Raw genomic sequence first — 17,561 nt, forward strand, 5'->3', positions numbered from 1 at the left:
GCCTGACTGACACCCAGGGTTACCTCTACTATATATTAAACTTAGCAGTGATTACTAGGTATGAGAAGCACACTAGGCATGGGGTGGGGTGGGGGAAGGATGGTCATGTGTGAAAGGGAGGCCCTGGGGCAGGATAGAGGAGAAGCACCAGGAAAAGAGAGAGGGATGGGGGAGGCCAGCTCTCCAGGGAGAAGGAATACATTAAAATACTTCTCCCATTAGGATGATGAATAATTTATTAGATAGTGACTAGGTCACTAGACTTGCTTGATTCTGAGTTGGAGGTGAGTAGAGAACACTTGGGTACCTTTTGTGGGATGATATTTTAAAAGGTTATAGTAGGGGGGCAGGCAATGGTGTATGTGTTACAATGAAGAGAGGCCTAGCTATAGGGTCAGAAGACTTGGGTTCTAATCTTGCTCTGTCACTTATAATCTATGTGATTCTAGTCAATGGGACTCATTTTCTATAGGATTCATGAGTCTCTGGGATTCATTTTCCTCATCTGAAAAATGAAAAGATTGGGTTAAAAGACCTCTAAGGTTCACTCTAGTTCTAAAGCTAAGCTCCTATCAAATGAGATAATGTATGTATACTATTCTGCAGTTCTTAAAGCACCATGCCAATATCTGCTTTTTTCATTATGTCACCACCCTGTGATTCTCTCCATTGGGAGAATTAGAGATGAGTAAGTACCCATTTGCTGATAATTCTCATTCAAAAGTTTATTCGTATTGAAATTATCTTTTTTATTTATTCAACATACATTTATTAAGCATTTATTTCATTGGATGCTATATAAATATTAATTGATAGTAACAGGAGATGATAGTATAATGATGCATATTTGCATATGATATTCATCACTGAAATGCTGATTAAAATTTCTTGCTGACAACCTATAAAAGTATCTGATAATTTAAAATCTTATCTTGTTTTGAGCTAGTCAGATTAGTAGGGTTTACTAAATGGACTCATGGAATCTTGGAGTAGAGAGGCATCATCTCATCCTACCTGGTCATTTTTCAGATGAGGAAGTGAAGGTTGAGTGAAAATTACTTTCCCAAGGTCACACAGCTATTTAGGAATTTCTAAGAGTTCATATTCTTATAGATTCAAGCCATGGCTCCCAGGCTCACTCTCAACTAAAGTGAATCAGAAAATGAATTTGGGTAGTAAATAAGATGACCATATATTCAAATTTAGTGTTGATTAAAATTCCCACACCACCTTTCCCTCCTTCTCACTAAAGACTGAAACTTCAATACATAAAGACAACCAGATTATTCTGATATATTTTCTGCTCCAAAGAAACTAGTAATCATGCTAAAGACAAATAGTACTTTTGGGTTTTTTTTAAATTTATTATTAAAAACCAGAGTCTCAAGACAAAGATATAATTTCCTTATACTGAGCACTTTTCATAATGGCATGTACCAAATTTTTCTCCCAGCATTTTGTGTTCACTTGTATAAAAAAAATACCTTCTGCAGATATTATTCTGGAATAGTAATTGCTTTTTACAATTCTTAGAAATATTTACATTTTTAAAGAATGGACACAATAAATATCCCTGAACTAGGAGCTGGAAAATCAAGATCATTTAATGTAGTGGAGATGAATGAAAAAATTTCATTAAACACTTTCCATGAGCCACCTTAGTGTCCTAAGTGCTGGGAATGCAAATACAGGAGTAAAATGAAATCCCTGACATCCTCCCTAGCCTGTATGACTATGGGTGAGCCATCAAGCCTTCTGAGCCTTAAGCCTATAAATGTTTATTGGACTGGATCAAAACTCAGTTTCTTTATCTTGAAAATGTAGGATAATGATGGTTCCACTATCTACCAGATGGTATTGTTGTAAAGATCAAACAAGTAGAAAGAGAAATGTTTTGAAAACCTTTAAAGGGTAATATGTAACTGATTATCATAATTATAAGAATTTTGTCAGCCATGACCTCAGGAGACAATTCAGTCTCAAAGACTATAAGGTACTTTGATGAAATCATAGATCTGAACCTTCCCCATCCCTCTCCCCTCCCCACCCCCCAACTTATAGTTCTAACTATTCTTAGTTTGATTTTTGCTAAAAAAAAAACCCTAAAAAATGAGTTATGAAAATAGCATAAACAAGATATTTTATAGAAACAAAGTGGCTACTCCAAAGGCAAAATATGATAAGAGGAAGTGGAGGTCAAATTGTTGCATCTCATTTTCAATCAGTAAACATTTATTAAGCACCTACTATGTGCCAGGTAGAGCAGCTAGGTGCCACAGCAAATAGAACACTAGATCTGGAATCAAGATTTATCTTCATGAGTTTAAATCCAGCTTAAGACACTTACTAGCTGTGCAGCCCTGGGCAAGTCAATTAACCCTGTTTTCCTCAGTTTCCCTACCTGTAAAATGAACTGGAGAAGGAAATGCAAACCACTCCCTTATTTTTGCCAAGAAAACCCTACAGAGAATCAGACTTGGCTGAAAAATAACTGAATAACAACATGCCAAGCACTGTGCTAAGCTCTGGGGATACAAAAAGAGACAAAAGGCAGTCTCTGACTTCAGGGAGCTCAAAATCTAATGGGGGAGACAACAGAGACAAAGAAATGTGTACAAAAAATTGGATACATAGGAAATAATTAATAGAGGGAAGGCATAGAATTAAGAGGGGTTGGGAAAGGCTTCTTGTAGATGATGAGATTCTAGTCGAGATTTACAGCTGGTAGGCAGGGTTGTTTCAGGATGTACAGTGGATAAATCCATCTACACCAAAGTCCATTTGCCCCTGAATTTGTTGGAGATCATTGCTGCCTTGCAGTGGTTGACTCCAAATTCTACATTTTCCCCTTTCCTTTTATTTTAAAACAACATTGTTTGGTAGATTCTTGTTGGACTAGATGGCCTACAGGCTATCTTCTAAGTCTTTAGTTCTGATTCTATAAATTACTGGCAGACTCTGAGCAAGAACCCAGATGAGCTGATTTTCCAGACAAGGGGAAGGGGTGCAGACAGAGTAACAGCCAAAAAACAAAGGTTAGGCTTGCTGTTCTGCTTAACCTCCAAGGGCAGAAATGGGAGCATAAAAAAAAGAGACATTTTGGGTGTTATGTAAATAAAAAACTTGCAAATCATTCAAACTGTCCAAAGTGGGGATAGCTTGCTTTGGAAGGCATCACATTTTTTTTTTTTTATCAATGAAGATTTTCAAACATAGGGTAGATGGGTGCTTTGGAAAAATGTTGGAGAGAGGCTTCCCTTTCAGGTAGGTTGAATTACGTGGCGTCTCAGATCATTTCTAACTCTGACATTCAAGAAGTCTACGAACGTCCTAGACAAACACAGAAAATAGATTTCGTTGGAGCAAAGGCAGTGTACTAGAGAAAGCATATTGCAAAACCAGTGCAAAAATTATATGAGTTCAAAGTAATCACAAAAGCATAAAAACAAGCAAGCAGATGACTGTAGTTTTAGAACCGGAAAGGACCTTAGAAGTAATTTTAGAGTTGAAAATACTGAAATGCAGACAAGTTAAACTGTTGTTATGATTAGTAGAAGTGCTAGTATTAATAGTGATTAACAATAACTAGTATTTATAATGCTTTGAGGTTTTGCAAAGCACTTGGTAAGTATTTTCTGATTTTATCCTCACATCAACCCTGGGAGATAAGGAGCTCTTATTATCCCCATTTTACTGATGAGGAAATTCAGGCAGACAGGTCAAGTTCAATTCAATAAACATTTATTAAGTATCTACTAAATGCTACCGTAATGTGCTAAGTATACAAATAAGAAAACAACAGAGACAATCCCTGCCCTCAAGGAGTTTACAATACAAATGAGAAGGCCACTGGAGGCACCCAGCCAGGGCTAATGTTACTCCTTAAAGATGAAACCAAGCAGAAGCGCTGATGAAAAATGGAAAAATTTCTTTTAGAAATTTCTGAGTCCTTTATAAAGGAAGGCTTTGGGAGGAAATTATTGCTCTTCCCTTCAGCCCTCCAATTCCAGGAGAGAGGCAATTGAGGGAGATAAGAAGTTATTGAGTATAAAAATCTTCATGGTGATGAGCTTTCAAATGCCCAGCTTAGTCTGGGGGAAGCATGATGTCCCGTGGGGTTGAAACCAGAGTGGACGATGAAAAATGGAAGGAGAGACTTTCCTAGGGTCACAAAACCACTAAGTGTCTGAAGCTAGATTTAAATTTAAGTCTTTTTGACTCTGGGTCTAGTGTTCTATCCTCTTTGTCGCCAGCTCAAGGTGAGATTCAAACCCAGGACTTCTGACTCCATTTCTTGTGCTCAATTCCCCATAGCATATCAGTTCTTGCTCACTGTCTGTTCTTCTGCTGTATCCCTTTCATCTTCTAATGGCTTGCCATCAGAAATGTTTATCTTTCCATGATGAATGTTTTTTAAAAGACAGTTCAAATGCCATTGCAACAAAAATGATTACCATTCAGTCTCTGATTAACGAAGAAATTTTTTCAGCCCTAGCCTGACATCCACTTATTTCAAGTCATAGTTGACCTAACAAGAAAAGAATTTGTCCTGTCCTTTAGCGTTTGTCCTAATGGATGGCTCTCTCCTTTCAGGAGAAGCTTGGCAGCTGGAAAGCCAGAACAGCAGACTCCAGAGAGAGATTTCTTTTGCAGCTAAAATGTCTGAGTATCAACTTGGATTCCTTCCTGTCTTTTCTAGTATCTGATAAAGCCCTGTCTTGGCTTCCTCTGCTATCTTCTCCAGTCTTCCTAGGGGGTTGGTGGAAGTCAGTTCATTATTATCTAACCCCAAAGAGTCACATTTAGACTATTTAAGAAGTGAAGAAGCCAAGTCCACCAGCTTTCCTGCATTGTTTTAATTTATCAGGTTACCAGGATATGTGGAAAGCAAGAGAAAGCTTCATTCCCAGATTTAAAAACCCTGATTTAGAATTAAAAAAAGCATGTCATTATTGATATTCCTAGGCCAAGGACCTTCTTGAAAAAAAAAGAATTATAAAATGCATTGCATTTTTTCTCAACTGAAAAGTGGATAGAACAGTGGCTAACATTCTGAACTTGCATCAGGCAGACCTGATTTTGACTCTTCTCTTAGACCTTTACTAACTGTATGACGATGGGCAAATCCCTTAACTTTTCTGAATTTTAATAATTCCATGAAATGGGGATTATGCTAATAACACCTACATCATAGAATTAAGTATCAAACAAGATAATGTAATTTTACAAAATTTAACGTGCCATATAAAATAAGCTATTATGAGTGTCATCATTATTAATAATAAAATGCTTTGATATATCACTGGATTAAACAAAAATAAGGATGTTATTTTAAATTTGAACAATGGGCTATTTTAATCTCAGGAGAGTTTTTGCGGGAATATCTGAGCCATGAGTTAGAAGGTACCCAAGAAGAAAAAAGTAAAGATTCTAAAATAATCTGGTTAAAATACTCTTTTGAAAAAAAACAAAGTGGTAGTTTTTTGAGCCTTTTCACAGCACCAATTACTTTGCGAATAGGAGATTAATTCCCTTAATACAATAAATATTTGCTGAATGTTTGAGTGAATGAATGGATGAATGTTTAAACCACAAAGTTCCCTTTCATGACTACTACTGCTTGACAGCAGAAAATGAAAATGATCTTGAGGGGAAAGGAAGCATAATTCAAGGTTCCAGTAACTGACACTAGATGGAGTCAAGTTGAGTTAACGATCAATAAGAAAGAAAATTCATCAGAAAAAGCCAGGAGCAAGCAATGGGATTTTGTAGGTTGGCCAAACTCTTAATGCATTTCCTATACTTAATGCATTACTCAATGAATGTTCAAATTCCAAATCTTATTTCTTATCCTTTACAGATCCAACTTGAATTCCTCTGACAGGTGAGTCTTAAAGACATCAGTTCAAATAAAGCAGTGATTTATTTCAAGGAAGCAAGAGTCACCCCAAGGATAAATGATGATTTCAGTCAAATCATGCCTTCACAAACAGTTTTGATCATTTTGCTGGAAACTCTTTTTGGTCCAAGATGTTGCTAGAGTAAGGGGTCAAAAGCTTCCTGGATTATTTTAGGGAGTTTTTGATCCTCCCTACAGCAGATACTTTGAAAGAAGTGGATAGAGTACTCAACCTAGAGTCAGGAAGCCTCCTCCTCATGAATTCAAATTCAGTGCATCTAACACTCACTGGCTGTATCTATGTGAGCCTGGACAGGTCACTTGCCTATGTTTGCTTCAGTTCCTCATCTGTAAAATGAGCTGAATGAGGAAATGGCAAACCACTCCAGTATATGTTCCAAGAAAAGCCCCACATGGGGTCATGAAGAGTCAGACATGACTGAAACGAACAACAACAAAAACAGGAGATACTTATAATACTGCAACTGGGTCTACACTAACAATTAGAGACAATTTTCTGGGTAATACATTCTTAAATCACAAATAAATTTAAAATTTGTGATTAGTCTGGGAAAAAGTAGACTTTGTGCAATAATACAGTTGCTGAATTCAACCTTTACCAGGTAGACTTAATTTAGATCTGGTTATGGTAACTCAGCATCTTAAGCAACCAATTCAGTGACTGCCACTAGGCAAGTAACCTTTATGTTATCATGTATTTATATATGTATGTATATATAATGTAGATGTATGTATATACATGTATACATACACACACTTATTGTTTGTTTGATGACTTTCTCCTCTTTTCACAGATATTCCATATATATAGAAACAAAATAATATCACAAGTTCAAAAAGTTATTGAATTAATGAGTCTTCAAAAAAGCCTTATGTAATATCTCCACAGGGGTCCTCCAGTCATCATAGTCAACAGGAAATAATCAGATTTTGTTGTTGTTGCTGTTCAATCATTCAGTCGTGTCCAACTCTTCATGACTCCATAACACACCAGGACCTTCTATCTTCCACTGTCTCCCTGTGTCTGTCAAGCTCATCTTCAATGCAAATAATCATAGGGCATTGAAATATGCAGAAGTAGAAAAGGGTCCCTCTATCACACATATCATAAAGTAGATCCACCAAAATTCTATATATTTGTTTGTAATACTGATCACACCTTAAAGGGGAATCCTAAAGAGGCTATTACACTTATTATTCAGGAAAAAGAAGGTCCCCTTTTCACTTCAGAGTATGCACTGATACCCTCTGACCGATTCTCATTGGTCGATGATGATTAAAGGAGTCCTAAGGGAATGATCAATGTACAGGTTTTTTTTTTATAGGCCTAAATGATTGGGTTATTTATTTACACAGATAAAATTCAATCAACCAACAAGCATTTATTAAGCATCTACTATATGGCAGGCACTGTGTTAGGCACTAAGGACACAAATACTCTCAAGGCATATGCATTCTACCAAGGGAGATGACAAATGCATACATAAGTATATACAGAAGGAATATAAATAGAGTAACCCCAGTGGTAGATACAAGATGGGGAGGGAGGGCACTGTCGGATGGAGGCATCAGAATGTCTAAACCTTCTAATCAATGAGTGAACATTCATTAAGTGCCTGCTGTGTGGCAGGCACTATCCTAAGTGCTAGGTATACAAAAGGAGGCAAAAGACAGTCCCTGCCCTCAAGGAGCTCAATAATTCATTTTACTTGAGGATGGCCAACACTGCTTTTACATACAAATCAGATTGTGAGCCACTTGAAAGAAGGACTGAGCTGTCCTTCACCTTCCTTTATCTCCTGTGTCAGTCCTACGAGACAAGAGGAGCTTAACAAACTTTTGATAAATTAAAAATCCACCTCACAAGAAGGAGCCTTGGCTGGTCATTATCTTGTTTGCTGGTTACCATTCCGTGCCTGTTCCTTACTGTCTACGAGCTTACTGATACTGGAAATCTCTTAGTAATAATGTACAAGGAGACTTGTTCAGTATGCATGCTGCTGTTGTGACACGGAGCCCCAGACCTGTAGCTTTGTACTGCCTGAAGTGCCCACTAAAATAAGTGGGAGTTTGGCCTGAACAGAACCTACCACCTTCAGACATATCACCAAATGCTCTTAGAGACTGTGCCCGGATCTCTGTAACTCTCGGCTGTTTCCAGGAGCCCCACTGAACAAGCTCTTCCCTTGGGTTTTCAGCTGCAGAATTTTAGCTTATGCACATACAGATGTGTGTCCCTCCCACTTTCCTCTCCCCCTGCCACGTCCCCCAGTCAAGGAATTATGAGGCAAACGTTCCTTAAATGCTTTTCTTCTTTTGCAGAGAAGCTCCAGTGATTGAACTCTAACCGGCAGCTGTTTTCTGATGGTGTGTGATTGGCTTGGACAAGACATGCTACTACTGTTCCCATGGGTGCCTGCGAATCAGCACAGAAGTTTAACATTCAAGGCTGTTGATTCACCAGGGATCGAAGAGAACATGTTTACTGACGGAGACAAATGAGTAGAGGAAGAGATTCCTAAGTGCATTTGCTCTTTACAAAAATAATAATAATCATAGTGATAAAGAGGAAGTACTTTCCTTCCTAGATGAGAATGATGGCCCACTTGTTAGTAGGGTGAGAGGGTGAGTTGTTCTGTTATTAATGGGGATGGATGGATTTGCATGGACCTGTGCACATAATATTGTCCAGTTCCTTTTATAACCAACAGCTTACACTTACAACAGCAAAATGGATCATGAGGCTATAGTCTATAGCTATGGAACATAAAACATATCAACCAACTCACTCAAGTATCAAAGCTTCAAGCTTGGCCTCAACAGCACTGTGGTCTAACTAATGGCATCCTCATCTGCTTCATCAACCATCCTTCTTGTTGCTGGAGCCTTCTGGACACTGTACATACATGGTATAGGACCACAGGATTATTGACCTAGAACTGCAAGGGACTTCTGAGGCCATGTAGTCTAACCCCCTCAATTTACATACAAGGAAACTGAGAAGTTAATGGACTTGCCTAAATTCACACAGGTAGTACTAGGGATGGGATTTAAATCCAGGTTCATGGAATCCAGAGTCACTACTCTTTTTACCTGACAGCAATCACTGACCACTTCCAATGTCATTGTACTTATCACAAAACCACAGAGATATAACTAGGGTGAGATGCATGGAGCTTTGTCTCAGGGAAATACATTTAGAGGACACTTCAATACCCTTAGTCCTTTAGCATTATTGAAACAACAGAGTTTAGCACCTAAGCTAGTAAGATTAATTAGTTAAAATGGAAAACTCTCAGAAGGTGGGGGAGGGGGAGGTGGGGCAAACTTCTTCTCTGTCTAGTCCCTATCCCCACTCCCTTATGCCTCTGCTAGTAGTATCCTCGATTCCAGGGGCTCCATCTCTCCCATGCATCTGATGTCTTGCTTCACAAACTTATCCAAGGCATCATTTGTGGAACTCGCTTGCTTCAGACACTCCTAGTTCCAGCTCTGATGCAGCCTCCTGGATACCTGGATATTATGTCTGTGTTTCAGACACATTCAGAGTTCCTCACCCTGGAGAACATGGAAACCAAGACAAAATGGAAAGTAGTTTGTATTGAACCTAAAAGTTTGACCGTTATTTTAAGGAAAAAAAAAACAGAGAGAAATAGAGAGAAGTGTCCAGGGCCTTAGAAGAAGGATAAATTTTTACCCAAAAAGTGCTGGACAGATGAATGGAAGGGGACTATAGTATCCCAGAATTAGAATTGAAGAAGACATAATAAATCAATTAGTCCATTGTACAGATGATGAAAGTGGGTCCAAGAGAGGAAAAATGACTTGCGCGTGGTGACACCACAGGATCATAGAATTGTAGATAGAGATGGATGAAACTTAGAGGCAACCTAGATCCAGTCATAGGGCCAGGACTCAGACCCAAGTCCACAGACTCCAAATCCAATATTCTTTCCACCCTGTGACCTGGCAATGATAAGATAAAGATATCGTAAGAATCTTTTCAAATTTCTTTCAAAAATGGCAGAAGGCCACATACCAACACGCATGGGTATTTCAGGTATGGGATGTGGGGGTGGGAAGAACTTAAAGAGCCAGTCCAAATCGAAGGTTACTGACCATTTGTTTGGCCGTGGTCTTCTCCCCACACAACGGGGAGTCTCGTGCCAGGATCTCTTTTCGCGATTCATTAACTCTATGTTTTCATAACAACCTACAAATCTATTGCAAAAGCAACGCTCGCTGCACCAGCTTGAGAAGTCTGGAGACATCCACTCCGACGGAGCTGTGCTCCATGGGGCGCTCCTGTCTGTCTGAGCCCATGTTCTCCTCGCACAGGATGAAAGATGAACTGTATTTCGAGGCAAAGTGTTGTATGATAATAATTCTCAGGGATTCCCAGGGTGTCTTTTATCTGACTTGATAACGATGTAGTTCGGCAACAGCCTTTGTTAACGCATCACCTAAAGCGGTAATGTGATACTTATAAGTAATTTTCTCTGTGTAAGATAAAATAAACCATCTTGTAAGATATCTGTTAATTGATTTGCTTCCTTTAGCAGAATTTTAATTAAGATCTCTGGTTTGTGAGCTAGAGATGTACACTTATGAAGGAGGCCACATGTTTACTTATTCTTAGAAAATACATATCAGAAACTGTCAGGTAGTTTAGTTTAAGGTAGGCCAAGAGCAAAATGTCTCAAACTACATTTATCCAATGACTTTGTGCTCAGTGGGGAAGGGCAAATTACTCTTTCATATGGTTTTTCCTTTGGAATTGGGATAGAAGAATGACATTTCAAGAGATTCCATATTTGTCAAGTGGTAGCTAAATTGGTGAATGTGAACTGTGTAAAAAAAATTTTGGAACTAAATTTGTGATTCTATTGGTACAAAAATCTCCAAAACAGGCAGTTCTCTGTCAATACAGATTTGGTATTTAATCTGCTGTCAATAGTCTTGAAGAGTTACCTGGAGGTGGTAAATTGACTAGAGTCACACAACTAAAATATATCAGAGGCTTGGACATGAACCCAGGACTTCCTGGCTCCGAGACCAGTGTTCCAAACACAATGCCTACTCTTCAGTACCCTCTGGCATGGGTAAAGGGGTTTCCTCTCTAACTACCTCCAAGTCTAGAACTTGAATTCCTCTCCTGCTGAACGGCTTACTTCTTAATTAAATGCAAAGTGCCCCAAAAGTCTTAGTGCATTTTTAAACTTGAAAGATGCTCTCAGCCTTGGTCTCCCATATCTCTTGCGCTACACAAAGAGGGGCTTCAGAAATCTGGTGGAAGATATGAAAGATTCAGAATTAAAGAAGCTTAAAATCATGCAAAGATATTTAGTGTAAAGGCACAAGGAGCACATCTGATTCTATTAACCAATCACAAAATGTTTCTTATGTCAGTTGTCTTCACCAAAGGCCAAGCCCCTTTGATGCCCTTAAATTGATTAAGGAACTTATTCGCACACTGCTTCAGGGTTGTTGGAAAACTTAGCAACTCCATTACACTGAAATGATCAGAATGATTATATTTTTAAAAAATGAATCCTATTTACAATGAATTCGCTTTGTTCCGTAACTGCCTAAGTCATAGTTGCTTGTCTTTGAACTTAGTTCAGAAACTTAGCTGGCCTGTAATGAGTTAAGTCTGGAAGTTCAGTTCTTCTGCTAATCACTGTTCTATTCTTGGCTCAAGAAAATCTGTTATCCTTGAGGGATGCAGGTGGATATCAGGGAGTCTGGTCCACTATCACTAACCTTGCAGGTGAACTCAGAAAGTAAACATTTCTTAGTGGAAGTGGGGGGGGGGGGTGAGGCAGAGGTTATTGCTAGCCTCTCCCAATTTCCTACAGATAATATTGTCCGCCATGCCTCAGCTTTGAAACCAACCATATTGTTTGATGTTTAGCTCTTATACTCAATCATAACACACCCCATCTACATAATCCTGTTCTTTGTTCTATATCTCCCCAAACTATAAATAAAACTATACCACTCATTCCAGGTCTTAACTTTGCTCAGGAAGCTTAGATCCTACTTATCGGTAAATTCTCACCTTAACTAATAAATTGATTAAGCTTGGAGATTTCTACCTTGCTATATTTTGACTGTAACAACATTCTGTAATTATATTCTGAGTCATCTTTGGCTATATCATCTGAGTTCTGGAGGGGCTCATCCTCCATTATAATGATAAAGAGACAGCATGTAGTTGTTCATGAGAACCTGCCCTGGGTTTAAGCCCTGTTTCTGGAACGTACTGACTGTGTGACCCTGAGCAACTCAGGTAACCTTAGTTCTCTAGGCAACTTTCAGGGTATAAGCTGCAGAGCAGATTGGTGAAGGATGTTTCCTCTATTTCTTTATCAATTTAATCACTGTTCTGGCCTAAAAAGTGATGATGATAATAATGGCTAACATTTATGTAAGCACTTACTATGTACCATGCACTGTGCCAAGTGCTTTTACAATTATTATCTCATGTGACCCCCACAATACCCCGAGAGATAGATGCTATTATTATACCCCTTTTATAGATAAGAAAACTGAGGCAAACAAAGCTTACTTGACTTGCCCAGGGTCACATAGCTGGTAAAGTGTATGACACTGGATTTCAATGCAGTTCCAGCGCTCTATTCACTGTGCCAATAAGGATGATGATAGCTATTAAAATGTATATAGCTTTTTAAGGGTGGTAAAGACTATCTCATGAAGTTTGGTGTGGTAGAATGAGTGGTGGGTTTGTAATCAGAGGACTTAGCTTCAAATCTTGACTCTGCCATTTACTAGGGGCAACTTGGTGGCACAGAGGATAATAATGAAGGCCCTGTTGTCATTTGCTCAAGCTGAAGTCTGGCCTCAGACACTTATGAACTGTGTGACCCTGGGCAAGTCACTTAACCCTGTTTGCCTCAGTTTCCTCATCTGTAAAATGAATGGGAGAAGGAAATGGCAAAGCATCCCAGTATCTTTGCCAAGAAAACCCCAAATGAAGTCACCAAGAGTTGGTCACAACTGAAAACAACTAAACAACAACTTTGACTTTGAGCATATCACTTCCTCTTGATTTCCTCATCTATAAAATGAATGAGTTGGACCAGGTGATCTATCAGTCCCTTCCAATTCTGAATCCATGACACTTGCATCCTATGGCGTAGAAATCTTAAAACAACCCTGTGAGGTAGGTACTATGGGGGTTTTCATTCCCATTTTATAGATAGCCTAACTCTGAATTTACAATGTTAACGTATTTGAGATTTCACTTCCAAGGTCCCCCCCCCCCGCACACTGGCTAGGGAGTTACATACTAATGACGAATTTGTTCTAGTTATCATTATTTCCATAACAGTCTCCACCTCTGATTCAAAGCTATCTGCTTTTTTGGAATCCCTAGGGAAAGCTCTCTTTTAAAAAATGAATAACTCTCTTAAATTTAATGTCAAACCATTTTGACCTCCACTGATAGAATTAGCATCTGCTGATTGAGAAAATACATGATGATAAAATGGTGCTATGAAGTGAATAATGAATTCTAAATGAATTTGTATTTTATTCATTTTCATGTACATTTGAAAAAACATATGAGAAAATATGCATTAAATTTATTATTTTTTTTTAATTTACAGAAGACATGTTTGCTTACTAAATTATATTGAACCATTTAGTGAGATGGTTAATGCTTTCAGAATCTAGATATCAGCAAAGCAGGTGATGAGAAGTATCGTTTTTGCTATCTAGAAAGAGACACTGAAGGATTGTCGGAAGTAGAAGTAGGATGAGGATGCCAGGGCCCTTTAGGGCCTTTAGGTACAGAGACCAGGTCAGAGGGATCTTCAAGGAAGGTACTGTTACATCAAATGGAGTATAATCATGACTAATTGGAGGCTTATCTGGCTCATTCTTTTTTTTTTGGCTTTTTGGAGGAGGGAAGGCAAGGCAATTGGGGTTGTAACTTGTCCAAGGTCACATAGCTAGTAAGTGTTAAGTGTCTGAGGTCGAATTTGAACTCAGGTCCTCCTGATTCCAGGGCCAGTACTCTATTCACTGCACCACCTAGTCACCCTTTGTCTGGATCATTCTTCTGCTTAAGAAGTGTACCTGTGTATAATTTGCTGTTGCACTAGGACTTTGTATACTTTTTCTACTTCCTGCCTCACTGCTACAAGGTGAATGGTGTTGCTTACACTCAGGGATTTCTGTTCTCTTTAAATCTTGTGTGTGTGTGTTTTCAAATTTCATTTATTTATTTATTCACTCACTCATATTTACTTAATTCAGATTTATTTATTTTCTATCTGTACCTTTATAATGAATTTTGTCTCCAGATAAAGACAGAGTGATTTTTGTTGCTTTCTGTGTAAGTATTTGTCATACGTGAATGCCCCTGCTTCAGTACAGAGAAGGACAAAGGGGATTGGATCCTCAATAGTCCATGACTTACCTGGAAGCCTATATTAACTCTCTGTCTCTGTCTCTCTCATGCACGATGCAAAGAGGGGCTTCACAAGTCTGGTGGAAGAGATGAAAGATTCAGCTTTAGTTATTATTCCCTATTTGCATTTGTAGATTTTAAAATCATCTCATAACTCACTCCCCACCCCACCCCAAGTTCTCCCAGGATCTTCTCCAAGAATACCCCAAATGGTGGTATGCAGAGTTGAGCCCAACTGCAAAACGCAACAGAAGCTATAGTAAGGGAGGTTGCTGGTCGTTAATGACCAGAAGAAGATCTTTAATCCAGGTCTATGCTAGCTAAGAGAATTGGAAAGATGAGACAATAGTGTGACTATTCAAGGTCTTACTTCAGGACTTTGGACCTGAAGCGATGTGATTGTAGCTAATACTCAGATTGTACTTAAAGTTTACAGAATGTTTTACATACCTGATGTCATCTGATCCTCCTGTAAGTTCTATACCTTAGGTCCTGCAGATATTATCATCCCCATTTTCTAGCAAACTGAGGCTCAGAGTTTAAATGACTTGCCTTTAGACACACAAGCACATTATCAAGGTAAAAGTGTTTTTTTATGGATTATTTAGACTACTGCTTAGTTCTTCCCCTTCAATTTGTTCATATAGACCTAGCCAAATTGAATTATCATTGCTCATTTGTCATACTCTGATGATATCTTTCTAAAAAATTTCTCTTTACTGAAGGATGATTAATTTGCCTGAGGAATCAGAGATTATGACAAATGACACAGAAGGAGATAATTTAGTCAGCAGGAAGAGCCTGAAAACAAGGAACAGCTGCTATTGGGTCTGAAGGTCTTAGAGTGACTTTCTGTCTTCTCTGTGCATGGGGTATTTTACAGAGGTCACTTCAGATTCTAGCAATGGAACAGGGTCCTAGATGCTGGGAGGTCCTTCTCATCACAGCTGTAACTATGGCTCTGGTCCCTAGAGTCAAGCAGGAGAAGTAGAAGGTGACCAACAGCAGATAATATGACAGCTCCTTAGGAGGAATCCATTAGCAGAGGGACTGGGTTGGGGCAGAGATAAGGAACTCACCTCGGGTGACTATAAGGCCCCAGGAGGCTACCCCCAATGGGCACCCAGCAGTGGTCATCTTCCTGAGTCACCTCCATAGCAAAAACATACCCTAGCCAGGAAAATGGGCCACTGGTCTTGGGGAAGGACTGGCTACAACCGAGGGTAGTAGCTTATAATAATAACAGCTGACACTTATACAGTGCTAGGCACTATGCTTTACAATGATCATTCCATTTGATCCTCACAACAACCCTGTGAAGTATATCTACTATGCCAGCTAGCTATCCTCTATCCTCAGTGAGAGAGTGGAGGAAACTATACTGGGGCTGTACTAGGCCTTAGCTTTAGGGGTTATTGAACACAAGGGAGGCAGAACCACCAAGGTGACAGTGAATACCTTTGCATTTTGGTACTCTGGGTCACGGCTTCTGTTGCCCTGCCTTAGTTATGGCTCTGCTTCCCGTACTGAGTCTTGGATAGCACCTAAGACAGAACCATGTTATGTAGTAGCAGGGCTCACTAGAGCAAACCTCCCCTGTGCTAATATTTTTCAATTTCTTATTTCCTTTGTGGCCATTCAGCACTCTCTATTCAGATCAACCATAGATCCTTAAAATTGGTCATCCTTGCTGGGCTGGAAAGTCACCTCTGGGAAGAAGGTGCTTGAATAAAGATCACAGATGTGGGATAGAACAGGGTGGATTTTTATTTTTCAACATTTTTCTGAATTGTTCTCAGGTGTGTGTGTGTGTGTGTGTGTCTGTCTGTCTGTGTGAATTATGGGATGTGAGAAGTCTAAGGAAAGAAGTTTTGAGATGTATTATCCAGAGCATTCCTCACTGGACCCTTGGATTAATTTATCATTTCTTAAGAACAACATTTTGCTTTCTTTCCATTGGGAAACTTATTTGTTAAAGAACAATATGACTAGAGGCTGTAGTCATTTTCAAGAGAAACTATTACAAACATGCCTATTACCATCCTTCAACTTCATTTCATCTTGCCAGAAGGAGTGAGTGTGGTCTAGTGATCAGGCATCGCAAAACTTGTCATATTCCTGTCTCTCTTGTCTTTGTGCCTTCACTTCCTTCACTTCTCACTGACACATAGTTAAAATATAAAATGGACTTAGTACAACTGTTCTAAGTAACCTTCAGATGAAAGGAGGATATATGCATTTTTTCTGTGTGTATCAAGTCATATTCTTGTTAAAGAAGTGGCTTTTTCTTGGAGTTCCTGCCTTAAGAAGAGGATTTTTACTTTCCCGTATATTTGCAGGGATTTGTCATTTCCCTTTCCAGATCATTTTACAAATGAAGAAACTGAGGCAAACTGGGTTAAGTGACTTGCTCAGGATCACACAACTAGTAAGTGTCTGAGGCTAGATTTGAACTCAAGAAGATGACTCTTCCTGACTCCAGGTCCAGCACTTTATTCATTGCACCATCTAGGTTCCCCTCCATAGTTGTCATTGATACCTAGAGAGATTATGTTTTTAAACTATCTTCTGGTAAAATTGAGATTTCAATCATACTACAGCAACAGCCATTAATTAACTTGGGTTGTCTACATTGATCAAAAAATCAGTAGATGACTGTCAAATCTTCACTTCACTTTGTACTGTATAGACCCCACTGCCCACAGGGAAAAATCATTTTTTAATAAAGCTAAGCAGATGTTTCTAATTAGCAGGATGCTTACATATCATTGTGCAACAAGCATTTGTATTAGCTTAATGGTAATTACTAATATATATGTACACATATACAGAGATATTTACATAAGCATAACATGGGAAGAGGCATTTAGTTCTGCAAGATTGTGGATGTCTCTCTACAAGCAAAGAAAAGTAGGGAATTAAAATAATTATTAAGATGACTCAAGGTGAACCCATTTTTGCCTTACTTACCTAGTATGGTTCAGTGGGGAAAGTATTGGATCTGAAGTTAGAGGATTTGACTCAATTTCTACTCTATCATTTATTAGCTGTGTGAACTTGGGTGAGTTGTTTAACCTTTCCAGTGACTGATTTTCTTAGTTCAACTCAACCAACTTCTAAAAAGCAGTCTGTCAATCAGCCAATAAACATTTATTAAGTTCCTACTAGGTACCAAGCACTGAGAATACACATAAATACTGAGAA

The 17,561-nt window shown here is 38.7% G+C and overlaps 1 protein-coding gene across 3 annotated transcripts in view; it reads left to right on the forward strand.

Moving 5' to 3' along the window:
* TMEM273 (transmembrane protein 273) overlaps nt 1-10,453 on the forward strand; it is a 60,243-nt gene extending 49,790 nt beyond the window's left edge. Inside the window, exons 5-7 of one of the 3 annotated variants that reach the window (XR_011164255.1) lie at nt 4,594-4,756; nt 5,861-5,884; nt 8,243-10,453. Coding sequence is in view for 2 of the 3 variants with exons in the window: in XM_069067240.1 (XP_068923341.1) it covers nt 4,594-4,657 (64 nt within the window). In the remaining variant the exon portion in view is untranslated. The remainder of the gene's footprint in view (nt 1-4,593; nt 4,757-5,860; nt 5,885-8,242) is intronic. The other 2 variants (XM_069067240.1, XM_069067241.1) reach the window with 2 other exon arrangements.
* The last annotated feature ends 7,108 nt before the right edge of the window (nt 10,454-17,561 follow it).

Source organism: Petaurus breviceps, unplaced genomic scaffold (genome assembly GCF_028583685.1).
Source record: "Petaurus breviceps papuanus isolate PSGF00001 unplaced genomic scaffold, PetGlider_PUasm1.0 90740, whole genome shotgun sequence".
Lineage (NCBI taxonomy): Eukaryota > Metazoa > Chordata > Mammalia > Diprotodontia > Petauridae > Petaurus > Petaurus breviceps.